Raw genomic sequence first — 22295 nt, 5'->3', positions numbered from 1 at the left:
ATCTCATATTGAAAAGATGGACTGACATTTAGTTCACTCAGTATTTCAACAATATGACATTTGCATTTTTATTCTCACTTGACCAGATCTCAGTGACGCATGGGGCTCCTTGGGGATGAGGGTGCACTATATGAGAGAGGAAGCTGTGTCAACATCAGGGCAAGCTCAGTGTGGTCTGTTTCCTCATTTATTTCCATGTTGCTCAGGATCTAAATCAACCTTGAGTTGTCCCTGAGTTCATTTCCATTGTCTGAACCATTGCTGCTTTCCTCCTGTGGGGAGCATCAACTTTGCCTGGCCAGGGTGCAGCCTGCATAAATTGGCCATTTCTGCAGGTAAGAGATAAGGACAACAAAGGGGAACTAATTATCATTCAGTCTATGTTAAAACCTCAGGAAAGGACTGCTATTGACAACTGTGTCTCTATTGTCACAGTCATACCATTTAATATGATCTGAACTCTGAATGAGAGGGTGGTTCATATCCATAATAAATAGGCCACATCCTTACGTGTGGCTTTGGCTGCCTTGTTTTATCACAAGCTGGCGACTTTGTCATTGATAACTTTCTCCTATGAGACCACTGCACCTGCCCTGGAATGAACTGCCATCTCCTCGGCTTTGTTGGCAGTAAAAAAGACACGGATGCATCATTTGTTTCATGACGAATTGATTTCGTACTTGAAAGCTCATTATTATGTTGGTGTAAATCCTACCTGTTGTAATTCCACAGAAGTTGGAATAACAAACAGTAGGTATGCTCATTTAGACAAATGTGCAATATCTTGGCATCACTTTCATGCGATTCACTTACCACTCCGCACAAGCATGATTAGAGGTGAGATTAAGTTGTTTATCATTCTGTTTTTGTGCCCGTTGCTGGTTGCACCACACCTCAAGCAGCAGACTGGAATACTGATGGTGCTGAGTGGGAATGATGATCAACACAAGTCACTGAATTTGCCGCAGAGCTAAAGCATGAGAGAACAAATTCTGGTGGAACACATTTCTCCATGACACATTGTATTAACATGTTGATTTCACACCAAAAAGAACATGGGCAGCAAGGCTTTTGTAAACAGATGCTGAGAAAATAGTCTTTGTCAGTCAAAGAGAAAAAAAGAGTGTCAAACAACAACATCATTTACCAAAGATTCTTAAAGTAAACACAAATTAAAGTTAGTTAATTGAATACTAAACCGAACACTCTGCTTCTACTATGATGCATCAATATCTTTATCCAGTTTCTCATAGCCCGGTATCATGCTTTTTAAATCCTGTAATAATGATCCATATCCCTGCATAATCCATGTGTCATGACTTCTCCGCAGAGTAGCCTACCAAATGTAAAAGGTCAGTTCACTCTTCTCATGCATAACAGTTTAGTTCCATGTGTCAAGATCCTGAGCTTCCCGAATACTCTGGATAGATCACAGAACATACTGTCCACACTTATAATGGGGTTCACTTCCTTAGCAGAAAGTAGTTGAGATCAAATCCGTCTGTCACAGAGGTCGGTCACTATATCCAACGGGACCGGGACATTGTTTCTAAAAAGCAGTTTTGCTGTTGCATGTCATTTTCCCAGCTTTGACCAAAACACAATTCAATTCCCTTCCATTCTGACAGGTTGGCGGAAGAATAGGACATCTTGAAACTGCATCAGATAAAACTGACACTGTATGCATTGCTCAGTATCACAAAGTGGGCAAATTATTATTATGTGGACTAACCAAAGTCCTCTTATCTGCTTTAAGGGGTGGACAGTTGAATAGTAATTTCTTCTTCTTTTTTTTTTACAATGTTTGACGTGACGGTGTTTATTTTTAATCAAAGATAGGTGTGGTGATTCTATATTTTTCTTATTGTCAACAAATCCCACAAGAGCACTACCAGCAACAAATATATCCTGCAAGTATGGCCTGTATCATCAAAGCGTTAAAGCTTATACTTCGGGACCAAAAACTACTAGAAACTTGTTGATTCACCACACTGTCAGCCCTGTCTCCAACTTTACATTTATATAGAACTATAGCCTTATAGTTAACAGAGCATAACTTGCAATTTTGTTTGAAACTTGCTTGAGTCCTTTGTTGCAAAATTCCCCATTTTGTCTACTGTCAACTATAAATGTAAACATGTCATGATTTTAAGACCAAAGATGTGTACAGGACAGAGATATTTTTAATGTTTTCTGTCGTTAGTTTTCTTTACACATCCTGACCAGACCTTGACCTTCCACTAGTGGCCATTATTCCAGCATTTCTGGTTGACACCTGTCCTGGGGGAAAAGAGGAAAACCTGAGTTTGGCTGCAACAAAGGTAGCCTCATACATTTCATGAGCCTTGTTATTATGATACATGTTGAATAAATAATTTTTTGTTACAGACAGCTGTGGATTTGCATGTAAATGCAAATCCTCAAGGGTCAATGTGCCAATTCTCCAACATTTCAATTCAGAACTCAGGAGTCGAGCCTTTCTCTGCAGTGCGTCTGGGGCCAGGAGTTGATGTTGTTGGATTAGAATTTTAGAGAAACTCTCAGGGGTTCCTATAGCTAAGTCAACCTTCTGCCAAATTCTCAAATCTGAAAGTCCGACTTGAAAGCATTCTGGATTCTCATTGCCTCCAGGGGAGTTTCTGTTGGTGGACTTTAAGATGGGTTTAATGAATTCTGAACCTAATCTGCATATGGTGGGATGGAGCTAAAACTGTGACTGTCTGTTGAGGATGTGCCTTTTAAAGGCTGAATACAAACATCTGCCCTAAACTGTCATTGACATGCTCATAAATCAGTTTGGACAACAAAACTAAATACTTTAGGATTAACATCAATTCACATTAAAACATGTTAAATAATCCCAAAGCTCCACTTTGTCAGGGTTGCTCATTTGGGTATATTGTTACAACACAAATTGTCAATTGTCAATAAACATAGATTTAATTCAAACTAATTAACACAATAAAATACAATCAATTACAGTCAAATTAGGTCTCTTGATACTTAGTTGGGTAAATAAAGGATGGTAACATCAACAAAACCCACATGCATTTTAAATATTTCAGCCAATCCATAGTATTTAACATTTAATCAAGTTCTGGATTTGTATCACAAATGAGTCTCGTAATTGTAAATTGCCTAAACTGCAAGACTACAGTATTGCAGTCATCAGGAAGAATCACCCTTGCAGAGATACATTGATTATTCATCTCAGTAATGACCTTATGTCCTAACTTGTTAGACTTCAGCACTCTACAACCTACCGCGTATCTTCAGAGGCTCCAAAATTGGATGCTCAGATTTCGAAACAAGCTTTAAACACATGTTCACAATTACTGAGAGTGTGTCTTTTTCTGAATTTAAAAATATCGTCTTATATTTTTGAGGCTGAACATTTTAGTCAGGCTTTCAACAATGGTTGGCAGCTCTATTCAAGGTAATTTTATGTCTGACAAGTCTATTGTCAGACATAAAATGTCAGAACACCCAGCCAAAGGGATCAGCACAAGGCATCAGCACTTACCACAAATCATTCAACACCTTAAGATCTGTGCTGGTCCTCCCTAAAGATAGAAACCCCCCTGGAGTGAAGAACTGGAGTGGTGCATGACACCCCATGTGACAGCCTTGGGGAGCTCTACTTTGATGAAATGGCAAGGAACCTGGACAACAGACTGAATGAAAACTAGATACAGACAACATCAGCTGTCTGCGATCACTGGGCAACATTTCAGCAACGCCTGGGAAAGGATCTAACGTTTTCAGAAAGATTTGAAGCCAGGGACCATCCACGAGCAGACAGAGGTTTTGATACGTTGAGGTTTCATACCTTGGTCAATTGAACAAAATCCATGATGAAGATCGATGCGGTTGGAAGCTTCGGAAAATAAGTGGATCTAGAGTTTTACAACTATTTAAAACTTTTAAGAGAAATAAAAATAAATTGAAAAAAATAAGTGCACTTCAACTTTAAGGAAGCAGAGAAGTGATGGGCCTATTTTAGCTCTGGCACAACATGCACATTTTATGAGTGTTCTTGCTCTCATTGTGCAAGACATAAAGGAATAGTTTGATGTTTTGACAAGAATGTTTAGTGACTTTCATTACAGGAGCAATAAAAAAAGGTTCTCTCATCTGAAGGGATTCATTTGGCAAAAAAGCTGGAAACAGGAAGAGCTATCTAGTTCGATGTTTGATAGTTTGATGTGCGTCGATTTCCACATCAATATACAACTTGGACATTTTGTTTTTGGTTGTGAATACTTTCACATAGAACATTTGCATTATGTTGCTAAAATGCAGAGAAGCTAAAAAGTGTTTTTTTCTCCCGAATGATATTGATTTTTCTACCCTTTCACACTGAAAGAACAGGCATCAATCAATTTTGTTGCAAATTTGCATCGTTACAGGTTTGAATAATTTGAATTATGAATAGTTCCAGGCCTTGCAATGTATGCATTTGGTGTTGATTATTCGTTGTGTAAAGGTCTTTACCTATACCGTGTATCTTCTTTTTAAATTTGGCCAAAAACAGTTACGTACAAATTTGAATATCTGGTTTTAGATGGGATTGTGACATTTCCTTATCTGTCCACTTAGCACTTTATGCTTAGTTATGCTAATTTACTCCTGGCTTCAGCCCCACATTTGAAGCACAAACATGAAAGGGGTATCAATATTCAAATATAACCAACAGAAAGAAAGCAAAGGGCATTTCCCTAGATGTTGAACAACTCCTTTTTTAGAATGTTATAAAGAAAAGAATAAAGCCTAGTATTTAAGAAATGGGACTCTGGGAGTACACAAGTTCAGAGTAAACATATCAAAGGCGTGTACATGTTTAAATCTATTCATATCCGTTTTCTAAAACTCTGTATCGAAGAGTGAGTCTGATTTGTGCCACAATATAGTCATACATTATCAAGATAAATATAATATGTGTGCCGGTTTATATTTGGGCTGCCTACATTTCACTGAGCTGAATCTAGCTCACTGTCTCGGGAAGGTTGTGCCAGATGCCTCATCTCACTCTTAGCTCAAGTGTCCCACATACAGTGTAGGAGAATTGCTGGGTACACTGCTCTTAGGACTGGCAGAGAAGCAGCAGGTTAGAAAAAACACCTCCCAGGAGAAATGATTCAAGGTATTGGAGAGCCAGAGAGGCGAGTAAAGTGAATGCAATTTCAAAGGGGAAATAATGGAGGTCATGGTGTTTGATGTTCCTATGCTGGCCACGAAAATGACTTGGTTGATGATGGAATCAATCACACATCCATGGCACTGAATTTTAATGAAGATATGTTTGGTTGTTTTTTGCATTTTTAATAACAGTGTTAACATCAAACCTAGCCATCCATTAATCCAGACAGAGTGAAGTGCAGTTATCTGCAGCCGAGCCGGGTGATATCAGCTGACTGAAGCAATAATATTTGAAATGTGACAGGTGTGTTTTTTTTTACTGGTTTTGTTTGTTTTTTGTAGCTGTTCTTCTCTTGTGTTTTTGTTGTGATGAGTGAACACAAGGTCAAAATGGAGTTTATCCTCTGATATCACCTGCCAGTCCAGACAAGAGCAATGCTCACTCAAGGTGACATTACTTTGGTGTCTGTACTCAGCATGCCACTACGTCTTTCATTTCCTGTGGGCTTAAATTTACAACTTATCCTTTGACAGGAGGAGTAAACATCTCTGATATGACCCAGGCGTGATCTCTCTGGGTAAACAAAAGAAAATCTGCCTCCTTCTCCACCATTCCTGACAATCCCAAAGAAAACAAAAAACAAAGCACCTTTTGTTTTTATGAGTGAGAAGCCCTTGAAAAAATTGCTTTTTAATTTTAGGGCTTTAAAGAAGTCTACGACAGGAACAGTATGATAAATTCATTTTAAAAGTGTTGATGTTGACAATGACTAGATTTCAGTAGTCTGGCTGGGGATTACTGGAACGAGCAGCGCTTACATAATTAGATGGAAAGAAATGGATAATAGACAGATACAATAGCAGTGTGATTTAGAAGAGCTCATGACATTTCCTTATTCTTTCTGCAGTGGCTCTTTATCTAAGGCCGGGAAAGTTATTTAGTATGCAATGGATCAATCGCCATCCTCAAAAAGTCATTTAAATTAACTTCTCGGACAGATATCTATCCAGCAAAGTGGCCGACAGAGACAAGGGACTATCAGAAAATTAAAAAAGGACGTAACATTTTTCTGTCTGGAATAGAAATGGAACGCAACTGAGCAAAGCATTGGATACGCAAACATTCCAAGATGGTCACAAACAGATTGCTTTCTTTTTTTTGTCTTTGGATGTTTTTCTTATCATAAGTTCAAACAATAAGCAGACTTTTTTCTCACATACCCGGCTCATCATCCTCATTCTCATAAGAATGTCAGTCTTTCTATTGTTCCTAGATTGTGTCTCGTAGCATGCCACTGATGTGGTGGTCATCAAAACCATGACAACTCAATTCATTTTTCAGAGAAACACTGTCCAACGTTGTACAACTTTGACAAATCTGAAGGCATAAAAAAACCCCTGCACCAAGTTTTTCCTTTAAATCAAAAGGAGTCCAAGTGAATGTTTGATTCTCGCTAAATAAAAATAATTCAATGGCCATGCAGTGCATGTCTAATTGCAAATGAAGCATCAAATTAAAATGTCAGAGACTAGTCGGGGTAGCAGTGGTTGCAGAGTTAGTGAATGAATTTATGTTTAAGATTATGCCATTTCCAAGGAAGGTGTAATTTGTGCAGTGGTATAACCGGAGCAACACCATGTTATTAGTTTAGACAATTCTCATTCATGTTAATGTCGGGAAGGAAGGAAGACAGCATGCCACCTAGTGGGATGTGAATAACCCATATATCTCTCCACCAATTAGTATTAGGCTGTACTGTAAAGTGACAGGAAACTAATTCACAAATACTGTAGCAACATGAAAGAGGAGGGAAGCCTTCCAGAGAAGAAAAATAAACTGTCACTCCCATACTGATAGGGAAACATCAACGGAGCCTTCCCAATTACTTCAAGGTTAACTGTGAGACACTAATAACTTCAGGGAACTGGAGAAACAAAACATTGTTAGCTAATTACATAAGCACATCATTTAGACTGATTGATGTAACATAGTATTCTGGGCTCACTCTTCTCTTCCTAATTTCTCTCTTCCTTATAGCAGAGAACCTTTGGCAGCTGTCTCTATGACGGCCCCGACCTGACACAATGAGACACTTTCGCGGCTCAGCAGTAAACCACAATCAACTGGTGAACAACTGGCAAAGATTTATCATCATCAGATCGGGACCATAGCCCGATGTGAGAGCTGACACACAGACAGAGAACTGCAGGCACTGCCATTTCTGCTTAAGACAGAGGTCAAGCAGTCTGTTGCTGGGGTGTGAAAGCGGCAGCCACTCCATGCGTACATTTATGCAGTAATAAAGTGAATTAATACTCCTCTGGCTGTCAGCCTGATGAGATGAAGCATTCTGTTTTTGAATCGGTTTATATGGACGCCATATAACAAAGAGGCTTAAAGGGACATCACTTATGTTTATTGGTATTTTTTGTTGCATCTTCTGTCACTGAGGTAACATTCAGAACACTCTGTTCACTCATGAACGCAATGATATTTGATATTCATAAAGACACATAATAACAGCTCATCCTGAATACAAGCTCAATTGGGATTTGAGCTTTTGTTGTAAGAATTGTAAATATGCTCAATAGGAATATGAATTAGTTATCTCTAGTTTGTCTATGGAATAATGAATAGGATTTTCAGTGAAAGCATAATCTAGAATATTAATTTGCTTCTATACTGTGTGTGGGCTTGGTTCTTGGTTCTGTTAAAGATACAAAATAAAAGCTGAACATGAGCACTCAGTGGTCTGATTATTGAAGCCCCTAAAAGGGTACTCATCGCTTGTTTGTTAACCAGACTTGAATTCAACATATGTAAACCCACAATATGATGCAACCCTGAAGTGATCAAATTATATCACTGGTTGGTCTTACTGGAATTATGTAAAAAGCAGCAACACTGCTGTTGTGTGAACTGAAAGCACCACAGTCATACAATAGAAAAAATACATCTTAAATAGCAACATGAATATTAAAGTATTGACATATTATTGCTACATTACATGATGTTACTGTTGAACACAGGCTTCCTGTTCCATACAATAGAACTCCATTAAAAGCTGACATTTGGTAATAGCATAGCAACCGCTCATGAATAACATCTCACTGCTTTAGCAGAGAATACCGAGTTACAATGAACTAGTGTAAATGTTTGTTAAATTATATTTTTTAACCGGTTATTGCCAGATTGCATGTATAAATCATACCTATAGATGATGTTTTGGGAACACTATAATGTTGGAGGTTATACAGCATGATGTTTCCCCCTAGTGGTATAACAACTAAAAGAAAACAGACAGACCTTGGTAAAGTTGCTCAGTGCTGCTTCAGCACAGAGTTTCTACTGATAATATATATTTATATGGTGAAGGACGTGTGTGAATGTTTGTCTCGTGGTTTGCACAATATTCACACAATACAACTTTCTTTTGTATCACCTGGGGAATTCAGGACTGTTTTGAACATTTATGCGTTGAATGATTGATGGGGCAGCTGAAATGGCTCGAGGACTTCTACATCATACATTCTGACAACATTTCCTTTAAGATGGGTTATTTTTATCATGATGAATTGATGATAATGTCTTTCTTCTTCTCTCTCTCTCTATGTCATTATCTATATCTCACTTTCGAGAAGAAACACATCATATTTAAGCAGTAAATATATCAAATCAATCAAATCAAATGACTAAACTCAAGCTCACACACGCACAGATGTCTAGACAGAAGTCACACATCCCCTCATTGTTTGTTTTAAAATGATTCATCACAATATTCACATCCTTTTGTGCTCAAAGGCACATTATGAGATTTAACCAATAAGATACAGAAATATTATTGCTTGTATTTTATGTCCTAGATTTTTATTAAAGCTAGAACTGCTTCTAGATTTTTAATTGAGTTCCATCTTCCAATTATCACGACCAAGTCACGCGGCACACTATAGTGTAATATTATCACATAATAGTGGCTTCACAACAAAACACTTCAGCTCTCCAGATTTTCATTTAAAACATTAGAGCTGAAATAAAATGCAGATAAAATTAGCAATTGATTTGGCCATACATGTTCTCAGTAGCCTGAAAAGTCTTTGAATACATGTAAACCGTCTTTCTTCAATTTGCTAAACCCTCCCTTGCATGGAATATAGGACTACACCAAATTAGTTTTTGCAAAAACTACAAATTAAACCTGGGATTTAAAGTCTACAAAATAATGTATAGCAGCATATCTTTAGCATACCATAATTCAAGTGTTACAAGCTACAATGCAGTTCAGAATTAAAAACATGCTCACAGACTCCAACTGTATTATTGCAGGCTTTTGGCAAAGAGAGAAAACAATGTTCTTATATTTGAAGATCCAAATATTTATCGAATGATTTGCAAGGAAACAGAGGAAATGATGTCTTTGATGGTCAATTTGAGGTTAAAGGAATAATTCCACATTTGGGGAATTAGCCTTATTTGCCTTCTTTCCGAGGGTTAGATGAAAAGATCAATACCACTCTCAGATATCTGTCCTTCAATGCAGTTGGAGCCAGGAGCCAGTTAGCTTAATTTAGCACAGAGATTGTAAACAGGGGGGAACAGCTAGCCTGGCTCTCTTTCAAACGTAACACCATTAGCCTACCAGCACCTCTAAAGCTCAATAGTGACACATATCCTGTCTGTTTAATCCAAAGAACAACCAAAGTGTCAACATAACAATTCACAAGTGTAGTGACTTTCTGGAGTTTCAGTTGGTTACCTGACAACCTCACAGAAATCCAGAGACAGGCTAAGCCCATCCTTCAATTGTTTATTGAAAGCTAAACTAACTAGCTGTTGGCTCAAGCACCATATTCAACAGACAGTTATAAAAGTGGTATGAAATCTCTTGTATAACTCCAAAAAGGAAATTAGCATATTGAGCTATTTCTTTAAATCACTTCTAGCAAACTATTCACATGGAGTGTCGTTCTTTACTTTTGAATACATTCATTTGTGGGGTACCATAAGACCAAAGTATTCTATAGATCACTCGAGGCCTTCAAAATGGATACTTTCTATCTACGACATGCTGTATGTAAACCTACAAATGGCCCAGTGATAACATCCCATAATTTAGTAGAAACTGCTGCTTTTGCCTGCCACCTGTTTTAATTATTTCAAGGTATCAGACATTGATGGGACTTTATTGTAAATGAAGCAGACAACATCTTAATGGTGAAATAAATCGAAACAACTTCTCCTTCGAGACAAACTGTCAAGTGGGAAACAAATGGTGTTATTTTTTCACTCACCAGCCACACAATTCAAAGCATCCAAAAGTCAATATCCACACTTGGCAGTTGAGACAAAGATGAAGATGAGGTGCGGGTAGTACAAAACATTGCATTGTGGGACGGGCCTGAAGCACCAAATTACATTGATTCAGAAAGGCTTCATCTTTGCACACTCGCCACACTGGGGACTTCAAGTTGAGATGCTAAGAGGCTATAACAACATAATCACAGTCCCACAGTTAGCCATTTGTCAAAAATAAACCAAACACCAGGTGCGAAGGCTTGAAGTGACATTGGCAGATCTAACTCATTTGTCAGTGGATTCCTGATAAGCTGAAAAACAGCTCTTAAAATGTCCATTTTCTTTTACCTAGGGAGATTATAAACTGTGTTGTTAGAGCTGCTGCACAACATTATTGTGGAGTCCATTTTGATATGAAAGAAAACAGTGTCTGCCAGCAGTGACTTTTCAAACAGACACAAATGTAATGCCAAACTGTGCAGATGAATATACTTTGTGGCACAAATTGTCAGGTCAATGCACAACTATTTGACCTACAAGGAGCACACAAAGCAGTGATGAAGGGAATCATATTGTATTGATTGATAAATGCATTTCCCCTCTCTGTGCAATTGGCTATCTGTCAGACCAGCGCACATCACTAGGGGCACACATATGACCTTCTTTCTTATTGCTTGCCTTTTGTACCAAATGGCCTTGAATCCTCAGTGGACTCTATGCCTAAAATAAAGTTAATAACTTTGCAATATCCAAATCTGTTGTGACATTGTAGACTAGGGGTATTGCATCTTTTAGAAGAGGTGATCAGAACCACTTAAATAGGAAAAGAAATGTTTGAACAATGTCCTATATTCATGAGCGAAATCGTGGTAATGTGTGAGAACTCTGTTTAGTGCTTTACAGTTATATCCACTCTATTCCAGTTTTTATCAAGGATATAAAAAAGCAGGTATTTATGCTTATGCAAATGAGCACTGCTCTTAGCCCATTTTCCTGCAGATGAACAGAAAACAAAAAAAAGTAATGGCTCTTTTCTCTCGTCAGTTTCCACTGATAGCACTTCCTTGGCAGCAGTTTTGGAAACTATTTATTTTATTTTCAGGACTGGCCCTTAGATAGCTATTATGTAATTTGTAACAACCCTTTACTCTTGTCTCAGTTGCTTTCATACATCAAAAGCTCATTTAAAGTGACCTTAAAACTAATGAGGACAAAATACTGTAACAAAATAGTCCATGGGAAGATATAAATCAGCAGGTATTTAATAGCATGTAAATGCATATTTTCAGTACCTTAACTCCAGAGTCTAAAATGTTGATGAAAAGCAATATTAAAGTGGGCCTGTACATGTTGGTGAAAACACATTCACCTCCCCATGGACATGGTCCCTTGATTGAGAGATATATTTAATAGATTTTTATCTTGCATAATTTAGTCAGACTTTCTGGTTTCTTGCATCTGTGTGTCCTGGATTTACAAAAATTATGTTGCTGCTCTATTTTGGGAGACGTACATAAGAAACTAATGCAAATGTTGTATAATTTGTATGCAACAGCTACATGTAAGCTCAGTCAACGACCACTAACCAGGATTCAGTGCGATGTTTGTCAGTGTTGGTTATGGTTTGTGCACACATCAATGTTTCATCAATAAATCATTCCGGACCAGAGACAGTTTGTACTTGCCCTACATACTCATGGTTTGTTTTGAATAAAAGTGACCCGTTCTGCAAATAGGACAGCAAAGCTAGACGGGATAGAGCCTTATCAATGTCAGAGTATTAAGAGAGAGTTTAATAAGAGGAAACTCTACATCATCCTGTGTATTGTTTGTCCCATTTGACAACAAAATCAATACAGAGCTCAGCATTTGCTTCTCACAGCAACAAATGAAAGTCAGAGATTTTTTAAGAAGTCTAATATGTACACTGTTGTTTAAGGTGATGTAAATTATTTAGAAGAATCGAAGCAGGCTTGACAGCACCCAGCATGATTTTGTAGCAATAATGGTTTATACTTCATTTTCCCCTTCGGTACCAGCTCTACTCTCTCATTTGCATGCAAGAAACTCAACGGAGCAACCTAAGACTCTTCAAAGCCAGTCTCCCAGGTAATGCAGCAGCTTGAGATTTTACATCTGATCATCACTGACTCGAGTCTTGATCATGTAGATTCAAACTAGAGGGGGTTTTACATGTTTACAAATTCAGAACGGAGTTTCAACTAGCAAGGGAGTGATATTTATTCTTCAAATGAAATATGTCTTAGATGAATTGATGTATCTTGTATTAGTAAAACAATTTGATAACATTTGTGGAATAAATAAAAAAAATGTATGATATAAATCAGACTTTTATTGGAAAAAGGGACATGAGTGTGCATCATAGAATACAGTATACTTAAATAGTGATCAATAATACATTTTACAATAATTCCTCAAGTACAAAAATATGTACACCTGTAGCAACAGCAATTTTTAAAAATATGTACAAAACGGGTTCAGGTCATTTAGTTTTTCAACACATTTTTTAAAAGATGGTTGCAACCTCGAGGGTCGTAGCCACGGTTACAAAATGTGGACTCTGGTTTTGGATTTCAGTTCCTCGAACACTTGCCTCACGATGCTGCTGAGGGAAATAACAAGGAAGGGTCCCGGTAGAGAAGGTCTGCATGCTGTTTCTGGATTTTGGGCGATTTGTTCCATAACCAGAGTCCTTCCAAAAGTTGGGATAGCCGTGAAGATTGTTGAACACTGGTGCTGGGGCGAAGCCTATTGTGTATGCATTATCTCCGGATCCTCTAAAGCTCTGTGGTGGTAATACACCGTACGTGCTCTGGCACTCCCCAGACAAGCTGTGAGCAGTGCTGGATGAACCTAAAATAAAAGGGGAAAATATTTTAAAAATAAAGATGAGACATTTTTGATGAAGCTATTAATAAAATGTATTATTTATGTCAGTCTGGGTAATATTTATGTTTAATTCAGTAGTGTTTAATTTAGTGGAAAACTCACTTTTTAGCTTTGGTTGGAAGGTACTGAAGTTCTTTTTCCCTCCGTCACCACTGATATCAGAGTCACTGTCGTTAAAGTCACTGTCCCCTTTGCCGCTGTCCTTCACGCTCTGCTGGTCGCTGTTGCCAATGCCACTGCAAATACAATCAACAGATACAGTATGAGCCACCATTGCACCACATTAGCTTGATTATTGATGTCTTTTTTTTCCACACACAAGGCCTGTTTTCATCCCACCCATCTAACCTTACTCCACTGCAATGCCAAAAGCAACATAGTGCATGCATGTTGCATGTTAAGTACCCTCTGTGTTCAGTGAGATTTCACTGTGAATAAAGCATATCATATCTGAGAAAATAAATCACATTTAGTTGTCTTACCTCACTTGCAAGCAGTATTTGTCACCTTGCCACACAGATGTTGGTTGGAAATGCTTGGAGGGCAGGAACATCTAAGACAACAAACAAAATGACAGCACAGAGCTTAGCTTCCATTTTTGGCACAGAGATCAAGGCAGCTCTGGGGAACATCATATGCATATGAAAATGAAATACTCTCTTAGTTGACTCACCTTTGTTTCAGAGTCCCCACTTCTCTCCTCATACAGGCAGGAATCATCCAGAGATGAAGAGGTTCTCTCGTGGAAGAAACCTCTTGGTCCGGTGTAAATGTTGGGTTCTGTTGAGCCGATCATGGGCATGGGCCTGCTGTCGAACATGCTGTGACACACTTCTCTCTTGGAGCCTCGATTTCTCCCCCCATCACTGAGTTTGCATGTCACAACAACAGCCACTATTGCAATCAGCAACAATGCACAACCACCGCTGAGCATAATGATGACAATTAGCGAGCCATCAAAGCCAGTGCCTTCTTCATCACTTGACCGCAACACAATGACAACTTGGTCTTCAGAGGGCTGTGTGTCTGAGACAATAAACCTAATGGTGGCACTGCTAGAGAGCGGGGACCTGCCATTGTCACTCACAGCGATTTTCATTTCCAGCACGTCTCCAATTTCAGACGTCAGCCATTGTTTCAAAGCAATTTCTCCAGTGTCTTTGTTCATTGTAAAAATATGTGGGTCACCTTGTACAATTTGGTAGTGGAGCTCGCCATTCACTCCCTCGTCCTCATCTTCAGCTGAGACGCGAAGGGCAAGGTAGCCAGCAGGTGCATTAAAAGGCAGAGGGATATCAGCAGAGTCGTTCATAAGGACGGGGAAGGTGAAGTAAGGACAATTGTCATTCAGATCCACAACTTTTATTCTGATTGTCGATGTGCTTGAAAGAGAGGGGGAACCTCTGTCTTCAGCTTGGATGACCAGCTCAATCTGCTGTAGAGTTTCAAAATCAAAAGACCTCAAAGTGTACAAAGACCCGGAGAGGGAATCCACAGAAACATAAGTGGACACTGGAGCTCCTCCTGGCACCTCTGAATCTATGAGTTTGTATGAGACTTTGGCATTCTTTCCCACATCAAGATCTCGAGCGACAACAGTTGTAACATATGAACCTGGGATGTTATTTTCCAGGACTGAAACTTCAAAAAGTGACTTACTGAACAGAGGGGGGTTGTCATTCTCATCTGTTACACGGATGGTGTACTGTCTGACAGTTTTGAAGGGTGGGCTTCCCAGATCCTCAGCAATCACAGTCAGGTTATACTCTGGGATCTTCTCTCTGTCTAAAGTAGTGCTGGTAATTATCATGAAAGAGTCCCCATATGCCTGCTGCAGGGTGAAATGCTCGTGCCCGATCAGGCTGATGTGCACGTACCCGTTGGAGCCAGAGTCTCTGTCCGAGGTGCTTATCAGAGCAACGAAGCTCTCTGCAGCTGCAGCCTCTGTAATGTAGGCGACTCCATCACTGCTGGAAGTCATCGGTTTGATGCTGATGTCAGGTGCGTTGTCATTCACGTCCACGATGTCAATCACAACTTTGCAGCTGGACGGGACAGAGTTTGCGCCCGAATCTGAGGCTTTGATATTCAGCTCGTATGACTTCCTTTTCTCATAATCAACCACCGCCTTCAAAGTCACGTCCCCGGAATAAGGGTCGACGTGGAAAAGGCGTCCAGTCTCAGGTGACAGCACGTCAGCAAACGCGTACGTCACCTCACCGTTAACACCGTGGTCGGGGTCAAAAGCGTGCACTTTGAGAACTCGGTGACCCACCGGGGAGTCTTCATACAACTCAACTTTCAGCGAGCTGTGTTCAAACGTGGGGCTGTTGTCGTTAAAGTCCAGCACCCTGATGTTTACAATCATAGACCCGGACTTTGAAGGCACCCCTCCGTCAGTTGCAGTCACTTCGATGGTGTAGAAGTCCTCCACCTCCCGGTCGAGCTCCCTCACCAGCACCAGCTCAGCAAACTTCACTCCATCATCCCCATCGCGCACTTCAATGGCGAAATGATTAGAAGCGGAAATGTTGTAGCTTTGGATGTAGTTTTCACCCACGTCCTGGTCGAGGGCAACCTGCAGTGGGAACCTTGAGTCCAGAGGCACATTCTCCACTATCTCCAGCTGTGTCTCGTTGCGCGTAAAATGAGGAGAGTGGTCGTTGATGTCTTTCACCTCGATTTCCACGTGGATGAGTTGAAACTTTTCTTTGGAGAAGGCCACAACGTCGAAGCTGATGAAGCAGCGCGGAGACCTCGGGCAGAGCTGCTCTCTGTCAATTATTTCTGCCACACTCAGAAGTCCGTCGATCTCCCTCATTTCAATCACAGAGGAGTTGTTTTCCTGCATGAAGCGGAACGATGTGTCGGAGTCTTCAGCTGGATCAATCTTTAAATCTTGGGATAGATTTCCTATATCCGTCCCGGGTGCATCCTCTTCATAGGTGAAATATCTTGTAGTTGTACACCGAACAGAGTATACAAATAAAGAAAGCACAATGCACACTCTAACTCCTGCAATCTTGCAAAATCCCATGTTGAAGGGTTACAGAGTGCTGCCAAAAAAAGTCACGAATTGTGCATCAAATCCACCACTTGTGCTGTGTTAGGTCGAAACACTGCTGTGGTAATCTGACTTCGCTGTGGGACTTTAAGCCCCGGTATATGCAAATAGGCTGCCCCATCGACCAATGGCCTTCCAGTGGTCCACCAACAGGGGCACGTTTGGCTCTGCAGCAAACTGTTGTACTTTTGTTAGAGCAAATGGTTTATTAGATAAACTGATTGTGGAACTTTAATCGTGCTGCTAATAGTGTTACTTAAAAAAAAAAATCTCCACATGGTAATTAATTAACTGATTCAATCACTTACATGCCTGTATTACATAGGACCACGTGCCAGTAGATGTATCTGAAGTACCTATTAAAAGAAGGATTGCTATGTTAGTCAGGCAGTTACAGGAAATTATGCGGAAGACAGGGTGGAAAGAAAAATAGCAGTAAGTAAAAGCCTTTATGTCAAATAAATTACAATTGCTGATCAAGTAAACAAGGGCTCATAATAACACCAGAAAGGATCATGATTTGCTGTAGGCTACTTCAACACCATATATGAATAGCAAAAGCAGTAAAGGCAGAAATTCATTTTTCTTTACATTGAAGTAGGCTACCACACTGTATAGAGGTCCAAAGGTAAAACATTTGTTTTAGGTAAAAGTACAATGATTATCCTCAAAATGTCAAATTAACGCATTCATATTGGTTTATCATTATTTCATGTAGAGTAGTCTACTGTATGTATACAACGGCAAATCTTAGAGATACAGCATTTTATTTGATAAATGTACTTATTTACTTTCCAACAAGTAAATGCATATGCAATGTGAAACTGGAAAAAACATCTATTAATTGAAGTTCCCAGAGCCTAATGACTCTTATTGTTATTCAAATACAATGAATTATAAGTATTATAATCAGACAGTCCGCTCAAAATCCTTACCCTGACATTTTGGCTTAATAAAAGCCAAGCTTTGAATCCATCAATATTTTACCTTTCTTTTATCTTTCTTTAGTTGTGTTTTTCTCAAAATCACATCTATCCAAGTGATTGCACATAACTCATTTACATTAAAAGCAAAAGTCATTATTTTTGTTGTGCAGCAGAGACACTGTCTCATCTGTTTAAATAGCAGGGGAAGAATTTAAGTATAATGCTGTGAAGGGAACTCACAAAGCCAGACAAGTGTCATTTGATTACTGTTGTGTTTTGGACACCCACAATGTTAATTACATGTAGAATATCAGAGTAGTGCCGCCTTAGAGGAAAAGCCTGCCTGTATAATCAAGACCATCTCTACTGTAATAAACACTCAAACGCAAGTAATTAACCCCTTTCAGCAATTCTTCCAAAACAAGATCCTGTGAAGTCAGAAGAACAAAGAAGTCAGGAGAATAAACTCCATTGAATGACTCTCCCTCCCACCTCAAACTCACACAGTAACACACACACACACACGCAACAGCTCCCATAGTGATAACAAAAGAGCATGAGTCAACCAGACCTTTGTCAACCATATGGGTGATTAGCTTCTGCTGATTAAAAGGCGTCTATGGCCCTTCAAAGGACTCTTGACACCTTACAAAAGTTTGAGTAAATCTGTCTGAGCCCCCAAGTGGGCACATACAGGGAGGTGTGAAAAGGCACACAGCAGTCACAGACCAGAGATCCACGTGATACTGTGTCAGCGGGAGGTGATAAGGCGCTCTGTGGTGCCATATGTGAAGAGTTTTACGAGCTAACTTATGTTTTATAAATAAATGTCCATCCATCTGCACACATGCTGTTGCTTTTTCAGTGTCAGCAGGCTAAGGAAGGTAGTCGACACATCCCTCTCCCTCAAAAAAGTGTTCCAGCTGCTCCTGAATACCCATGATGTACCAAAGCCAGAGGAGAACATCTCTTAAGTGTGGACTGGGTCTCCCACAGTTGGGCATGCCTGAAAAAATGTCCTAAGGGAAGCTTCCTGATCAGATCCCTAAACCACTTCAACTGGCTCCACTCCAAGCTCCCTTAGGATGCCTGAGCTCCTCACCCTATCCACCCATCCCCATCTACAGGGGAATTTCATTTTGGCTGCTTTTTGTCATCACACAAAGCTCATAACACTGGGTTAAAGCTGGAACTTAGATCAACTATTAAATCGAAAATCTTTGCTCTCCGGCTTAGCTCCTTCAACAAAATGCTCTCAATAATGCTGACAGTGCCAATCATCCACTCATCCTGTCTCTATCATGCCTTATTTTTACTCAAAGCTGCGGCCAGCTTTCCAGTACCTGTGTGCTGCTTCAGGAGACCCCCAGGCCATTAAAGCATCCTTCTTCAGCAAAACTGTCTCCCAAGCGTGTTCTCAGGTTGCCGCCATGACAGGCAGAGAAGACCTTTAGACCACAACTCTGAGCAGTTGCCTTTAAAATGGACGTTTTCAACATGGCCTGTGGCTCAGACTCCATGTCCCCTGCAAATCTTTGGCATTAGGTGTTTTTTCTAACAATCACACTTGTGAATCATCCTATGCTAGAAAATGGTGTTTGCTGAAGCTGATAATTGACAGGAAAAAAAAGTCAGATAAAAAAGAAAAAGCACCACCCATGTTGTCAGATTGGGACATATTTAGCATATACTAAATGTAAAGATGGATTTTCTTTTCCGATAATGCTGGCTGCTTTGTTCTTGGCAACAATAGGCAGCACAAACACGTTATAATAACAGACTGTCTGCAGAAAGCCAATTTATCATGTATGCCATTGAAAACGGCAGTGTTTATTCTGAATATTGAACTTGGAAAATGCCTCAGTTGCATCACATTACAGCAGAAGTGTTAAGCATTTGTTCTAAAATCCACAAGGCATAAGGCAAACAAGTGTTGATCCCCAATTGTTAAAGCTAGTATTACGCCACAAATCATTACAGCAACTGTTATTCAGGGCTATACACTAAGCAGGCCAATACAACTTAAATCGTTAATCTTGGAAGTGCAACAGCATTGCATCGTCGCTCATGGTTTTCAATATGGAGTGAGAAATCGTCTGATGTTGAGTTGAATGTAAACAGGAAATGTTGCATCTATCTCTCATTATGTTCTCCGTTCTTGTTTTTTTCCCTCTCTATCTATATTTTATTACAAACAAGATCAGGCTGCACATATGAACACTGAGGCAGAGGAGGATCAAACATAAGATACTTTTCTGCCACTACCAGACACACAAAGCCTTGAGCACAACAGTCCCATGCTGGCTCGGTGTTGAAATCCAGGATTTGGTGGCTATGAGGAGTCAGAAGGTAATGCAGAATTATTAGCCAAATTAGTTGTTTGCCACTAAGAGGATTACGCCTTAATCTTATCACGCACTTACCACTTTGTGTCGCAACGGTGTCAGGGTAACAGTTGAGCAGCTATAGATGAAAATATTTCAGTCTGAGATTAAAGCACACACTTTATGTTAAAAACAGCAGCTGCACATGTCTTGCTCATCTATGATCATGTGTACTCAGTTGTGTTAATACTGCATGAATACAAAACACTACCTACTCATGTACAAAGTATTTTTCTGATCAATACATCATTACAAGGTTAACAGAGGCCATGCACCAACAAAGCCTGGCTAACACACAGAAGTGATACTTGTTTGTCACTTAAGTCAGGGGATTAATGCAGATCACGGCTTGATTAAGACGTGTGTGGAGACAGTAGGAACATTACAGCAGATGAATGGGAATGGCCATCTGTTCTCTCACTGAGGTGATTTTAATTAATGGTTAGAATATTGTTAATCTTGTTTTGGCAGTCAACATTACGGTGATCACAATGATGGTCAGAAATAGTTCTGATCTCAGCCAGTCTTTGACATAATTTCACATGAAGGCAGTTTGAATATATTTCCCGTCAACCGACAACAGGTAGGAAGGCAGGAAAAGCATTTGGTGTCACTAGGAGCAGTAATCCTGGCATATGCCACTGGGAACAAATGTCTCAAAGGCCCACCTTTTGGATAACAGCCAGCATGTCACCCACTGCTAGAAAATTGTCAGCCAAGTTTTTTTTCTTTTCTACAGTTTCGAGCTTCCCCAGTTGTCAGCAAAATACTTTAAAAGATTGAAAGAACTTTATAAAAATTATGTTTGTGTCTATATTTCTTTTGTTGGATGTTTTCTTATTTAGCTGTCTCACTGAGTGAAACTGTTAGCCATGTCAACATCTACAGTTATAGAGGTCAACAGGTAAACTCGGAATATTGCAGTTTTCTGGATTAATTCAGCGATAAATCTATTCAAAAAGACAAGAAAAAGCAGAGTGACTTGTTCATACATGTATGACAGAATGTAAAAAATATCACAACCAAGCTGTTATGTATCGAACATGACGCAGAATACAAACACTGACTGGCTTTGTTTCCACAGTACTGGCTCGGGACAACAACAGATGCTTCTGTGTTACATGTAACACCATCTACTTTAATGACGGTTGTGGCATGGAAATGTTCTAACATCAGGTTTCCTCACAGATGCTGAATCTTTAAATAATAAAGAAATTCACTCAACAGGGTTATTTGCATGATACACAGGTTTTTACACCATGATGAAATCTGAAAATCATCCCAACATCATCCAAGACTTACTTCTCTCATGTCTATGCTGAGTTTCTGGTATTATTAAATAGCTGTAAATATTCCGGTACTTGACCCTTTAATAATTTAGCAAACATTGCTGCTCAATACCTAAATAAGCTCTTTTGATAACAATACAACCTTGAAAAGAGATTGACTTGTATTCCATACACAGCATTTATTACATTTAGATAGGTAAAGCCTTTTTCCTTTGAGACTGGAAAGCTATTTCAGGCCAGCACCTTATCAGTTTCCTCATCTCACTTTAACCTTAGGTGCTCCAATAAACTGGGGGTATACATGTCACTGCTCTAAGCGTGAGGGTCATGTGGAGGGTTTAATCTCAGCCATTTGGGCTGTCTGAAAGGCAGATAAAACAAGATTATCCTGTGCTTGGTATTCGCCTTTGGTGAAACGAGGGTGGAAGCATGTGAGCAGCAGCTGTGGAGGTGCCAAATGCGCAGACTGGCTAGTGGTCTCTGTTTCCTTTGGCACCTCCTGCGGCGCTTCAGGCAGATAACCCCCCAACCACAGCTCATCCCCACAGCCCTCCAACTGATTACAACTGGCCAAATGTTTAACATACTGTCCCTAATCACACCTCACATTCTGTCACAATATGCCTCTAAATAGCTTTAAAGGCCATAAAACACAAAGGTGCTTGTAGCCTTGATGTTATTAGGTCTAATTGTCTTTTTCTTTCTGTGAGTTTCCTTTTTTTGTTTTGCTCCAGCTCTGTAATTAATGCATTCGGATCATTTCAGGAGGGATGAAATCTCTTTTGCACATGTTACTGAATTTAGGACATGTGAGGAGCAACTTAAAAATATATATTTGTAAAACAAGGGACTATTATGGAAATAAATGCATAACACAAGAAAGTCATAAAAACGGCTTTCTATTTTATTATAAATTAATTAGTCTATTAGGGCCAAGCATGAATAATAAAGGGTTTCCCTGTAATAAGATCTCAGTGGACTCGACATGTTTTAAACAAATCCAGAACATTAATATGGATGCCGTGTAAACATGTTTAGGATTTTTTTCATGTTGGCCACAAAAGGCTGAGTCTATTAAGAAATTTGGAAAGACAGATTTTGTTGTTTAAATCTCCTAAAAGCCGAGGCAGATCAAAAGAGGCATTAGTATTCAGAGACAAATCATGTTTGGCTGAGGTTCCTCTACCCCCACTCAACTCCAACCATTCCCCACTGTGTAACTAGTGCTCGCTGCCTGAGAACGAATGGAACAACAGTTGCTAGCAGCTCTTCATTATGCATAAGCATTTT

At 39.5% G+C, this 22295-nt stretch overlaps 1 protein-coding gene across 1 annotated transcript; it reads right to left on the bottom strand.

Annotated features, from left to right (window-relative positions):
* Positions 1–12925: 12925 nt before the first annotated feature.
* On the bottom strand, positions 12926–16379 carry pcdh8 (protocadherin 8). The gene is made up of 4 exons (XM_034128973.1): positions 14016–16379; positions 13825–13895; positions 13445–13578; positions 12926–13306 (listed from the first exon to the last, which is right to left on the bottom strand). The coding sequence occupies exons 1-4, from the start codon at positions 16377–16379 to the stop codon at positions 12960–12962; spliced, it is 2916 nt and encodes a 971-aa protein (XP_033984864.1). The 3' UTR covers positions 12926–12959.
* Positions 16380–22295: the final 5916 nt, after the last annotated feature.

Source organism: Trematomus bernacchii, unplaced genomic scaffold, assembly GCF_902827165.1.
Source record: "Trematomus bernacchii unplaced genomic scaffold, fTreBer1.1, whole genome shotgun sequence".
NCBI classification, from domain to species: domain Eukaryota; kingdom Metazoa; phylum Chordata; class Actinopteri; order Perciformes; family Nototheniidae; genus Trematomus; species Trematomus bernacchii.
This window is presented reverse-complemented; position numbering and strand designations above follow the sequence as displayed.